Source organism: Chrysemys picta, chromosome 8 (assembly GCF_011386835.1).
Source record: "Chrysemys picta bellii isolate R12L10 chromosome 8, ASM1138683v2, whole genome shotgun sequence".
Lineage (NCBI taxonomy): Eukaryota > Metazoa > Chordata > Testudines > Emydidae > Chrysemys > Chrysemys picta.
This window is the reverse complement of record NC_088798.1, coordinates 66,610,464-66,624,150: the sequence shown is the minus strand read 5'-3', so window position 1 is coordinate 66,624,150 and position 13,687 is coordinate 66,610,464. Positions and strand designations below refer to the sequence as shown.

Below are 13,687 nucleotides of genomic sequence, written 5' to 3'. Positions count from 1 at the left end.
CCTAACTAATTGGCCTGATTATCAGCAGGCAGAATGTCCAAAGCTCCAGCTCTCTGTTTTGAATTTGGTCACCCTTTGCTGTACAACCTGTGGAGCCGCAACATAGCTTCATTTATTGGTGCTCATCTGTCTTAATTGATTTTTGGGTATTTTAATTTCTGATTCCGATTGGTCAGTTTAGTCACACAGTGGGATATTTTCAAAATGCATTTCTTTTGAAACAAACACAAAGAAAACCAATAAAAGATTCATCTGAAAATTTCAAAGGTTAAAAGAAAGTCCTGTTTGAAAACGTATGGAATGAAAACCCCTCCCCAAATCTCTGCAATTCCCAGTGATCTTGAAGGCAGAGTGGGGACAGTCCATTTAAAACAAACAAAAAAATCTCCTCAAAGTTTCTAAATAACTTTTCTGCAACATAGCAGCATGTGCAGGGGTAAGGACTGGGACAAGGTATTATCAGCCTGCATTTGAGACCATGCATAACTCACTCATGCACAACACATCCATCCCCGAATCATATCAATAAAGCCCTTTATACATGCCACTCTCCCCCTGCTGCCCTCATTCCCCCCACCTCCATGCTGCACCCCAGTCTCACTAGCAAGGCAAAGAGAGAACATCCCCAGGAGGCCATGATACCATTCCCCCCTCGGGTCCCTCTCCAGGCACGGTTGCTATGGTGCTTGCCTCATCAGAGCAGTTATCAGCTCACATTATCAAACAGGGGCTGATTGCTTAGAGGAAAAGCAGTTTTCTCTCTGGACAGAGTGATAAGGAGCGAGAGTTTTCCCCCCTTATGTCATGCCCTTATCACAAGGACTGGGCCATGTGTACTGCCATTGATTGGGGGGGGGGGGTTGGAAGGGGAGGGGACAGGGGCTGGGACAGCCAGCAGGCAGGAGATAATGTTATTCCAGCTCCCGGCAGCAGTTTCCCACCAGTCAGTGGGAAGCGAGTCAAAGAAAAGAGAAAGTATCTGTGGTCTCTGGCAGCTGGGTTCTGCAAGGGCTGGGATGCTGAGCACAAACCGCTCCGCACAGAACCAAAAAGGAAGTCCACTGGCCATGTGTCTGTCTCCATGGTAAATGTGGAATGCATCCCTGGGGGCTGAATTCGCTGCCTCCCATGCAGCACACTGGAAGGCCTGGGCCCATCCAGATGGGACACTGGAGAACCAAAGCACATGCCTCTGGGGTGAGTCACCAACAGAAGCATTCTGCTCCTCCCAGGCACTGGACACTCAGCCTTCCTGGCAGGGGCAGAGGTGCAAGACACTTTGCGTGCCATGTTGCTTTGCTGGTTTAAACGCACTGAGATTTTGCACACATTTCACACCCCAAAAATTGTTCTATTTGCTGCAGCATGTCCTGAAATGGAATAATGAACAAGTCTGACTAGAAGTCAGTGCAGCACCCCAGCTCTGCCAGCACTGCTCTGCACTCCCAACACACCTGTCTTTGACCTGCAGCACCCCCTGCTGGTCCATTCTGCTCTTTACCATCCCCCCTGTACTTCACTATCCCATTTCTAGGCCCCTCTTCCCTCCCCACCCCCCGCAGCTTCTCACCAACACATCTCATGCTGAACTGCATCACCCCCTGCCATTGCAGACTTGGCCCCCACTAACCGCTCTGCCAGTCATCCTCAAGCCTCAGCTACCACACCCTCTCCAGCAGTGGTGCAAGGAGCTGTGATCAACCCCACCCAGCCCCAGGTGACAGTGCAGGCGTGGCAACACCAGAAATGGGCAGGGTCTGCGCTAGGGAGGGGGATGAAGAACATGTCTGTACTGGAGCATTCTTCCCCCAATCCCAGGACCAGAGACTGAGACACAGATCAAGGACTCCGCAGCCCCAAGCTTTGGACACGGTTTATATAAAAGCAAAGATTAAAGTAATATAAAAAGACAGCCACAAACATCCCCTGGGCTCTCTGTACCCCAAGCGCTCCCCACCATCAACCAAATGTCATTGCTGACAGGACCTGCTCCCCCATCCTCCCATTTCAGTGTTCAGATCAAACTCCAAACAGCCAGGAACTTCCCCCAGAAACCAGGATTCCTAGGTCAGCCCGAGAGCAGGAGCGGCTGCTCTTGGGTCCTTCACTGCCTGGGGACTGTTATTCACTGGGCTCAGGCTGTCCTGCTTGAGGTCTGGCAGGGTCCTAGGTTTCTAAACAGAGGAGCAGTCAGTAAAAGAGCAAGCAAGAACGAAAGCAAGTGAGCAAGAGGTGGGCAGGAAGGACTTGTGCCAGCACGCCACGCTTTGGGACAATGCAAGCCACGCACAGGTCCCAGCACCGCACCCCTGACAATGAAAAAGGGAAAAGCCTGAGCTAGCCCAGGATCCTCCCTGATGTTGAGGGCATCCAATGATTACACCTCAGATCACAACAGCAAAGCCCTGTCCGTCCTCCCCACGGGAGCCCCGGCCAATGACAGCCCTGTCCGTCCTCCCCACAGGAGCCCCGGCCAAATGACGGCCCTGTCCGTCATCCCCACGGGAGCCCCGGGCCACAGCTGGGATCAAGAACTCTCCTCTATGGGGCCTGCCCAGACAGCCCCACCTGTTGCTCCTCATTTCTATTCCACAGTGTTGTCAGAGCCGGGATCCCCTCGCCCCCGAGCGTAGGCAAGTGTGCCTGGGAGCCGCCTTCTCTAGCGCTGCACTGGGCGCTCCAGGCTCGGAGCTGAGTGAAAGACACTCCAGTGTCACCCATAATCACTCGCTTCCGTCTTCACTCTCCTAGCTGGGCAGGACGGGCCAGTTCCCAGAGAGCATCTTTCACAGTTCAGAGCCCTTGAGGCCAGTGGCCTGTTCTGTCTGCACCTGCGGCACCTGCATTGGGGTGGCGGGGGGAGGAGAGAGACAGAGCTTCACACCTCCTCCCCACCCTGCAGGAGCCACAGCCACCCCAGTGTTTGTCTTGACAAAAGGGGCAGAGCGTTTCCATGGTGCTCAGACCTGAAGACCCACCAGGCTGCGTGGCAGCTGTCACATACCAGGTTTCAGGCTCCCATTCCCCAATGCCTGCTGCCCTGCACCATCAGGAAGAGACAGTGTTTCCCCATGGACGCTCCTCCCATCTAGGGTGACCATACGTCCCAGTTTGGCAAGGACAATCCCGTTTTAAGCCCTGTCCTGGCCATCCCGACTTTTTTGGCAAACGTGGGCATTTGTCCCATTTGCTCTTGCCGACTTGATCAAAAAGTTTTTTGTCAAAAAGTGGGGTGCGGGGGAAAGGGTCCAGGGAGGCAGGCCTCAGGCGGGCAGGTAGGGCTCGAGCAAGCAGCGATGCCAGCCCAGTGTGGGGAGGGGGGCTCGGATGAGCAGCACGGGCCAGCCTTGTGCGGGGTGGGGGGGGGGGGATGGGAGGCGGCTTGGGTTAGCCCCATGCGGTGTTCCGTTTTCCTTTGGGGAAATATGGTCAAATATGGTCACCCTACCCCCATCTGCAGCCTGAGGATGCAATGCCACACAGCAAAGGCCTTTGCGCACATGGGACTATGCTAGCTCACTGCTGCCCCGGGGGGGCCTGGAAGGCACCTGGCTGCACCCCCCAGTCCAAGGAATATTAACTATGGAGTTATTGCACCTTCCTCTGTGGCATCTAGTGCTGGCCTCTGTCAGAGACAGGAGCCCTGGGTTGGATTGACCTTGAGTCTGACCCAGTCTGTTCCTACTGTTCCTATAGCCTGTCCCACCCCAGGGCTCGCACATGGCAGTGGGAGAGGAGAAGTGGGCCTGTGAGGCCTCAGGATGGGCCAACGCAGCTTGCCAGCTTACCATAACTGGCACTTTCTTGGCTGGCCAGCAAGCCATTTAGGTGGCCCATCAGCTGCAGCATACATAGCCCAGGACAGGACAGGACACCGTTTGCAGTAACACCAAGAGGGACAGCCCTGAGAGCAGAGACCAGACCAGCTTCCAGGGACACAGATCCCCAATTTATACAAAACAGAGACAGCTGAGTGGCAGCAGTGGTGATTGTGGGACAGTTAGCTTCCTCTGAGCAGGTGTTTGGCTTGGGCTGAGTCTATTCCCATGCAGACCGCGGCTGGATTCTCAGCACACTGGTAAAGCCCTGGCAAATTAGTCTCTGGATCAAGGACACCTGCAGCTCAGACCCCATGTGCTTTGGCCAGACTTCACTGACTGTGTAAGCCCAAGCACAAAGCTATACCTGGCCTTGGAGAGAGAAAGACCTCCCCGACTTTGAGCAAGATGGCACAAACTCTCCCCTTTCCTCCCCTCCAGGTGAAGACTGGAGGACACTGGGAAAAGGAAGCCTTCCTGTTCCAGGCATGCCGTCTCTGCCATTGCCTTGGGCTGAGGCAGCAGTTTGCCATTCATGGAAGCAGCTAAAGCCCCCTCCTTCCATTTTTATTGTGACACTGGCTTCAGCTGGATTTAGCAGACACATTTGAGAAGGCTGCTTTCTGCTAAGCTCTGCAAGATCCCCATCAGGGACTCCCCAGGCTTCCGTGTGCACCTCTGGACACAGACACGGCACACTCTGTTCCTAGCAGCTCCCCCCACACCAACTTTCCAGGATGGGAATACAGGCCAAGAGGAACCACTTTCCGACACAGGCTCTGCTACTTGAGTAGCAGAGCATGGAAATCAGACAGATCTTATAACAGCTACAAACAGGTAAAGTGTCATGTGAATTCAGTCTTAATACAAAACAGAATACCATAAATCTGTCTCCAAGACATAGAACAGCTTGACATAGACCCACGCGCCACTGTTCTCACATCTGCCTGCAGTAGTTGCCACTGCAGCATAAGGACTGTAACGACAGCAGATGCTGAAGCACAGAGGCGGAAGCAATAATCACAGTACAGCTCTGTTGGCCTGGGTTCTGTTAGAAACACAAGGAAGAAGCCAATGAGCCAAACCCACTGAGACAGAAATGGGATTGTCAGCTGTCGGGGAGGGGCTCGCAGGTTGCGAGAAGGGAAAACTGAGCAGAAAGACACAAGCTTTGCAACAAACCACTGGTCCTTTTCCCTAGTACAAGTTCATGGCAAAACAGAGAGGTTAACCAGCACCATCCCGAACTCAGAGACTTCTCTTAGATAGTTCTTCATTGCGGAGCATCTCTGTGCTGCTCGGTTAACGAACAAACGGGACCAGCTGGGAAAGCATTCGAGCAGAGCAGTGGGAGCAAGGGTGATCCTGACAACAAACAGCTCCCAGTGGCAGAGCTCAGCCTAGTCTGTTACCCAGAGGTTCAGCTCCTCAAGGGCAGAAGGTTACACTAGAGCTACAAAGATCCAGTGTCTAGCACCAGTTATGTGCACTGCATGTTGGATTTTCAAACATGCCTCAGTGACTTGCTATAGGGCTCGTGCTGCTAAGTCACTTCTGAAGATCCTTCCATACACCCGCATCTCCCATGACAAGCAGGGGCAAGATCAAGCAAACCTCGCCTAAAAATTAGGAGGCGGCTTTGGGTCCATGAGCAGGACATAATGCAGCAGAAAAGGCCTGGCAGAACCACTGAGCCACACATGAGTTCCTTACCCTAACCAGCTGCTGCCTCCAACAGAAATCACACAGCACACGCTAAAAGGGCACTAGGACTACAGGAGCTTAAGGGAACACCAGGCTCATGTTCAGGGGGCTGGCTGAGAGCAGACCACTGCAAAGGCTTGTGTGTGATAAACTTCAGTGTGCTTTATATTAGCAAATCAGAGAGCAGAGTAAGCATTCAGCTATCTCCCTGGGTCACCTTTATTGCCCTGAACAGAGGAACAGACTTCTGAGAAGCTAACAGAGGCTCAATCCTACTCCCACTGCAATCACTGGGAGTTTGGCTGTTTACTCTGTGGAAGCAGCACCAAAGGACATACCAAGGGTCCACAGCTACAGGCTAAGGCTGTCCTACACAGATGCATTGCACAGATGGGCAGTTTTTTATTCCAGTTGTCTTGTTAAATGTGTAACTTATTACTATTTAAATTCTTAAATACATACCAGAGATACACAGGAAGTGAAAGTGGCCCAGCCAATGTTACCATGACAACCTTTATTCTTTTAATTGCCTGCTTTTTGGCAATTTCAAAAAAAAAAAAAAAAAAAAGAGAGAGAGAGAGAGAGAGAGAGAAAGGAAAACTGGTTTTAATTTCCCTTTTGTTTTTGCTTTTTAAAAAAGACCCAAACAGAAATTGCCTCTGCTTAGTAGCTTCAGTTCAGATGGGATTGTCTGTGCTCTTAGAGCTTGTTTAGTTTTAAGTCCCCCCTCAATCTTAGGAAAGATGCCAAGCCTCAGGACAATGTGTGACGAGCTTCAACTCTTCACTGTTTAAGTTATCTGCAGGAGAAATACCTAGTGGTCAGGCTAAAGGAGACCAGATTTCAGGGGTTTCAATTTGTATAGGGAGGTGCTGAGAGCCATTGAACCAAACTGTAAACCACTTTAAGCCAAGGAGTGCAGCAGCATCTCCAGAACCCCTAGTTCCAGCACCTATGCCAGATTTATCACACTGTTATAGCAACTGCAATGGCTGACTGAACTATGCTCCCGTTTCCCAACGGAGTTCTCCTTTCGGCTGAGATCAAGCATGGGAAGGAGGGGAAAACGGAGGTTACAACAGAAATGGTTCTGTTCTGCAACTTTAACTGGAGTGTTTGCTACCATATCAGCAGCATCAGGGTCCACTTTTACCAGACATCCAGCCCAGTTTCCAGAACCAAGAGATTCAGACAAGCAGTACAAAACCACCAAGCCTTCTGAGGAGTGCCAGCTCTGCAGCTACCCAGTACAAGTTTACACAGAGGCTGTATGTCCTTAGAGGGGAGAATCTGCAGCGTGGCATATAGAAACACATCTGCTCCTCTAGGGCCTCCAGTCGACCCCTCCCCATTATGTCATGCCTTTGGGTAACCACCCACTCACAGCCCCATTTAGACCTTCATCCCCCAACAGCCCTCAGAACCCTATTCCATAAATTCCCCTGCTCACTGAGGTTCCTAAAGGGCTTCTGAAGGGAGTGGAGTCCAAGTGAGAGTTAAACAAGACCATCCTAGCACCACGCAAGGTTGTTTCCCAAAGTTCAGTAGGGCCGCGGTTCTTATGTTTCTCCAAATATTTACATTTGAAAATGAATTCAGATTTTTTTATCCATTAATAGCAGTATGGAGAACGCAAGTTGGAAAGCTCTGCATCTCCAACTCCTGCCTCGCCTGCACCCATCTCCGAGAGCTTGGGTAACCCACTCCTTTTCATTTTAACTGGGTGGGGACTCTGCAGACAGGGTTTTCTTTCTATTGCTTTATCATGGCTGGGTGGAGTGCTTTGGAAAGGCTGCGTTTGAACCTGCCTAGCTCAGAGCCAGCACTGCTTGTCTTGGATTTGCCCAGGGCATCTTCCCAAAGGCTGATTTGAGTTTGGTGATTGTGCTATCTTCCATTCCCTCCCCAGCACCTCTCTCACCTTGCACACAGGGCAGAACTGGCAACATTTAGCCTAGTGAAAACACCTGGGGTGATGACTCAGATAGCACTAGGAGCACCCTGTGCGATGGAAAAGTAAAGGGCTACAAGACCTTCCTGCTTTCCCAAACGTCCCAAGATCCAGGACCCCCTGAATTAGCAGAGCACAGCGAGGCCTTTACACTCAACTCAATGGCATTTCTCCATCTGTCTGCAACATGATAACTTTTGAAAATCTCATCCGGGCTGTTCCAAAATTTCAGGGAATGTTTGAGGTATCAATGGGCAGAATCCTACTCATTTTGGTGAAAATCATAAAACCGGAAGAACCTGTTTTCCACCAACCTAACTTATGATTCTACAGGTTGAGATACAGGGGCGAGGCAGTGATCTCCAGGTCAGGGCACCAGAGAGCCATCTCCGCCCGCAGCACCACACGGGCACTTTGTGGGCCTGGTTTGAGTGAAGATCAGGCTGCTACAAGCCCCTCACTCCCTACCCCCCCCCCCACCACAAACCAGGTGTCCAAGCTAGGCAGTGCACCCACAGGGGGGCAGGGAGGGGGAGGAGGTGGCTGAGTGTCCAGCTCTGCCTACATAATCAATGAAGCACGCAACCCTCTAGTATATTATTACAGCCCATTCTTGGCTCCTGGGATGAGACCCAGTTATTGGGGTAATAGCCCCACCCTGGCAGGCTTCCTAGACATCCCAGCAGAAGCAACAGCATCTTGTGACTCTCCATCATCTCAACCTTGAGACGCGCTCACATGCCGCTGGGACGTTTTCCCCCCTGACCCAGGGTGGGACAAATGCATAACTGATGCTCTAATGTTGCTCTTACCTCAGCATGGCCCCCGGGGGTCAGGGTCTTGTTGCAGCGCTCGCACTTCAAACAGAACTTGTGCCAGTCCTTGCCTAAAGAGGTCACTTTCTCGGCTGCATGAAAGACAAGAGAAAAAGCAGGGTGAGCCAGCTTGGCTGGAGAGAGAAGGCAAAAAGCGAACATCTGCAGAACAGGGCCCGGCAGCCTCACTCCGAGCTAGAGGACCAGGATTCAGGTATGGTGGAGTCAGCATCTAATAGCAATTACTGCTCTTAGCAAACATTACTAAACATACTAACTTTGTCTGCAGCACGAATTAATCACCTTGCTTCTCTTCTCTCCTGTAATATGACCTATTAGGGAAGCCTCACCTATCAGGGAAAGTTAAAGGACAAGACTGTGGAGGAAAAATTCATTGTCTGACTTTCACTCCAAAAGACCCCACAGCTCTCTACCAACTAGACAGAGGCACAGGAATCACTTGGCTCACTAACGAAATGCAGCCACCTCCAAGGTGGAAGGACAGCAGTGGTTAAACTGCTCAGAGTGACACTGTCATAACTATAAAGGGAAGGGTAACAGCTCTCCTGTGTACCGTACTATAAAATCCCTCCTGGCTAGAGACTCCAAAATCCTTTTACCTGTAAAGGGTTAAGAAGCTCAGGTAACATGGCTGATACCTGACCCAAAGGACCAATAAGGGGACAAGATACTTTCAAATCTTGGGGGGGGGGGGGGGAAAGGCTTTTGTTTGTGCTCTTTGTTTTGGGGGTTGTTCGCTCTTGGGACTGAGAGGGACCAGACATCAATCCAGCTTCTCCAAATCTTTCTGAACAAGTCTCTCATATTTCAAACTTGTAAGTAACCAGCAGGGCAAGGCGTGTTAGTTTATCTTTGTTTTCTCAACTTGTAAATGTACCTTTTACTAGGGTGTTTACCTCTGTTTGCTGTAACTTTGAACCTAAGGCTAGAGGGGGGGTCCTCTGGGCTCTTTAAGTTTGATTACCCTGTAAAGTTATTTTCCATCCTGATTTTACAGAGATGATTTTTACCTTTTTCTTTAATTAAAAGCCTTCTTTTTAAGAACCTGATTGATTTTCCTTGTTTTTAGATCCAAGGGGGTTGGATCTAGATCCACCAGGAGTTGGTGGAAGGGAGGAGGGGGGATGGTTAATTTCTCCTTGTGTTAAGATCCAAGGGGTTTGGATCTGTATTCACCAGGGAATTGGTGAAGAGTATCTCAAGGCTACCCAGGGAAGGGGATTAGCATTGAGAGTGGTGGCAGCGGACCAGATCTAAGCTGGTAGTTAAGCTTAGAAGTTTTCATGCAGACCCCCACATCTGTACCCTAAAGTTCAGAGTGGGGAAGCAGCCTTGACAGACACTTCCCCATACCATAAGGTCAGGAAGTGCAGAAGAATCCCGTTTGATGGAAAACTGCATGGGCAAATTTAGGTCAGCAGAATTGTTATTCTGCAAGTATAAATGGTGCTTTACAAAAAAACACAAAAACAAAAGCTCTGCCAGATGAAGTCTACACTAAGCAGACTACAGTTCCCTGGAACTAGATTTTAGCCAAGACTCTGGAGTCAACGGCTGATCAGGGCCAGCTCCAGGCACCAGCGAAGGAAGCAGGTGCCTGGGGCGGCCAATAGAAAGGGACGGCACTCCGTCCATTATTGGGGCAGCACGTCCGGGTCTTCGGCGGCAATTCAGCGGCAGGTCCTTCACTCCCTCTTTTCCTCTTCGGTGGCAGCTCAATCAGGTTTTTCTTTCTTTTTTTTTCTTCGCCACTTGTGGCGGCAAAAAAGCTGGAGCCAGCCCTGCGGCTGACTCTTGTGAAAATAACCACAAATGGTCAAGACTTTGACTTTAAGCCTCATCTGTCAGCCTACCCTTCCTGCATCACAGCCCCCCAGCACCATGGTACGTCCTGGTGAAAGGAGCATCTCCTTACTGAATTGCTGACTCCCGATGCATTTCAGTGTGGCTCAGTGCTCCACCACAACACTGAGCAGACCTGACCATGACCTAAGGTGAGAATTTGTCCCTTTTCCTTCCATCGGCCCAATTCCCAGAGGGACATTCTCTCTGGTGAGAGCCTGACATGCATAACTGACAGAGACCAGTGGACGGAGACCACGACCAAAGCCCTTTTGAGACAGCTGGAGTGGGGAGGGTCCGAGGGCATTGCCAGAGGGCACTGCCAGCCGCCCCACCTGCCTCACCAGTGCCCCCCTCCTGCCTCACCATTGCCCCCCACCCCCCGCAGCACTGCCAGACTGCAGGGAGCTCAGGATCTCCTTGTACACAGGGTAGGTTTGCGGATCAGTCCTGACTGCCTGCTAGTCCCAGTGGATTTTTAAGATGTCTTCAGGAATGCAGCATCCTGGGAGCCTCCAACAGTTCCAGATTTTCAAGAGAGTTCAGCACCCTGTGTTAAAATGGGGTGTCCCAGCAGGAGCTGCTGCGGGCAGAGCACTGCTAAAGGTCTGGCCCTTCTTTAGTTGCTTAAACAGAGCTGGGCTCTTTGGAAAAAACAGGCCCCATCTGTGGGAGGGGGTCCCTTGGGAATCTGGGCCTTGGTGACTATTCTAACCATTTCATAATCTCACTGGCAGGAAAATACAGGTTGAACATCAGGGATGTTCCCTTTTATTTGTCGCTTCTCTTTATACCTCTTTGTACCACCCTAAAGAACATGCTGCTAGTTAAACGTTTGTAGACTGTTAGCACTTCTGCTCCAACTCAGCCCCTTTAGTCATCTCTTAGGCCAGGGATCCCCAACACGGTGCCTGCGGGCGCCATGACGCCCACTGGGGCATCTAAGTGCGCCCGCGTACTGGCCGGTGGACGAGCATCCGCTGAAATGCCACCGACAAGCAGCGTCATCCAGAGGCGTCGCCGCCTAAATGCCGCCGATTTTCGGCGGCGACACCTCTGGATGCTGCTGCTCGTCGGCAGCATTTTGGCGGTGACGCCTATTGACGTTGCTGCTTGTTGGCGACATTTCGGCGGATGCTGGTCTGCCGCCACGGTCCTCCGTGGCTCGTCAACTGGGGCCCGCCAGACAAAAAAGGTTGGGGACCACTGTCTTAAGTTTTGTCTACACTATACAGCTTTTAGCGACACAGCCATGTCACTAATAAGGGTATGTCTACACTGCGAAGTCATTGACAAAACTTTTGTCTTTCATGGGTACTTTAAACATCCCAGCCCCCAGCCCCCACGCGAAAGACAAAAGTTGTGCGGACACAAGTAGCAGTGTGAACGCAGCTTTGTTGGCAGGAGCCCTCTTTTGTTTTGTCATTCAATCGGCAGTGTAGACAAAGCCTTAGCCAAGCTACACACTTTTAGCTCTTTTAGTCTCTCCCCTATCAATCCATCCCTAAAGGCCCTGGGTTGTCAGCATTCTTGGAGAAGGAGCTCAGAAAGGAACACAGTCACCTAGGTGTGGTCACATCAGAGCCATATATAGTAAGGGACTATTAATCCCACACTTTGGAAAGCATCTGTGTATTCAGCCTAAAAAAAAAAAAAGTCACATTTGCTTGTGCAGTGCAGTCACATTACAAGTTCATCTCTCTGACCTTATGTCGGTCTCTCTATCGCTGCTCCCCAGACTTCTCCCACCTACTGAATAGGAATGGTTTTGATTGTTTATCCCAGATGCATTAGCTTAACCGGGCCAAGTGAAATCTCATTTTGTGTTTCCTGCCCATATATCTAGTATCTCTCCTCTCCCATTCAGCACATTAAACAAAGATGTTATGTGAGACCAGATCCAGCAGCAACACTGATCCTATCTAGGGTTTGCAAGGTCACCCTTTGCTGTGCCTTCCACAAAGATTAAACATTACAAACTCTCTCCCCCCAGCCTTGCTGGCTAGAATGAGCAGAGCTTGCTAGAATTTTTCATTATCTGAAGTGAGAATGCTTCTGTGCCTCCGGGAATCATGAGGGGAAAGCCACGCAGAAGAGATAGGTTCTGCATTTAGTTTGCATGTGGCAAGAGTGCTGGTCTCTTATGTTGAAAGGCAGCAAGTTCAAGAGTCTGAGTCCAGGTTCTGGGAAAGTTCTGTGTCTTGTGGAAATGGGGCTCCTCTTGCTTGTTGACTACTTTTTCCCCCAAGGAAGCAAGCTGTTGTGCGAGGTCATCACCGCATGGAAGAGAAGGAATTCATAGATCCCAAGGCCAGAAGGGACTGTTGTGATCACTTAGTCTGACCTCCTGTACAACCCAGGCCAAAGACCTGCCCCCAAATAATCCCTAGAGCCAATCTTTTAGCAAAACATCCCATCTTGATTTTAAAATGGCCATGATGGAGAAAATTATCCCAATGGCTCATAACCCTCACTATTCAAATTTACAGCCTATTTCCAATCTGAATTTATCTAGCTTCAACTTCCAGCCACTGGATCGTGCTAGACCTTTTTTCTGCTAGATTGAAGAGCCCATTATTAAATATCTATTCCCCATGTCAGTCCCCCCTTAACCTTCTCTTTATTAAACTAAATAAACCAGGCTCCTTGAGTCTCTTGCTACAAGGCATGGTTTCTATCCCTTAACTCATTCCCGTTGTTCTTCTCTGAACCCTCTCCAATTTATCAACATCCTTCTGAGGCCACTACTATGCCAGGCTTCGAAAGCCAGAGCAGCAACCTTGAACTGGATTCTGGTTTCAATGGGAAGCCCACACAGCGATTGGTGATCACACCAACCCATGTTAGTGAGCAGCCATGTTGCTGTGTTCTGGGCCACAGGTAGCTTCCCCAGAGCCTGAGGCTCCATTCCCAGGTGTAAGAGATGGCAGGAGCTGAGCCTTGAGGCTACAGTGTGCATCAAGTCAATGTCTAAAAGGACCAGGGTCATCCCCTGGCCAGGCGCAGTAGGAAGGGCGTGTGCCTCACCACCGTGGCTGTGTGTTCAGGCACAGGACAGAGCCAAGGAGCTGGCTGCAGACAGATCCAACAGGTGCTGTCTGTGGCAAGGTCCCTCCTCTTCCACCATCACCTCAGATGCATCAGGGCTCAGTCCGAACAGCTGCAATCCCTCCTTTGGACTGTGCTGTGAACATGCGCTGTCCAGGTATTCCTGGCACTGCAGCCCTGGTTCTCTGCTGGCTCTCCCTACAACTCCAAGCATATTGGACAGGAGGGAAAAGAGGACTGAACCTTGGAACAACAGCTAGTGAGGGCCCAGGGGGCTGAAGAATAATTGCCCATAATGACTCTTGCTGTACCCTGCTCCACACCTGCCTCCTGCCATCCCTATGCTGTATGTCGCTATTTAGCATTACCCCCAGCACCCTTGGACAGCTAGCAGGCCAAGTCACTGCACTCACACCCACTCTGAGAAAGATGTGCTAAGACCCCAGGCCCCAAATGCCTTCCCTAGAAGACCATCTTCCGCCCTCCCA

General features: G+C 50.7%; 1 protein-coding gene across 6 annotated transcripts in view; it reads right to left on the bottom strand.

Moving 5' to 3' along the window:
- Window positions 1–13,687, bottom strand: part of CRIP2 (cysteine rich protein 2) — a 63,160-nt gene that overhangs the window by 14,359 nt on the left and 35,114 nt on the right. For 5 of the 6 annotated variants that reach the window (XM_005279110.5, XM_005279109.3, XM_065554746.1 and 2 more), the window contains one exon: window positions 8,286–8,380. The exons of the other annotated variant lie outside the window; for it this stretch is intronic. In XM_005279110.5, coding sequence (XP_005279167.2) covers window positions 8,286–8,380 — 95 coding nt within the window. The remainder of the gene's footprint in view (window positions 1–8,285; window positions 8,381–13,687) is intronic. 6 annotated transcript variants of the gene reach the window in all.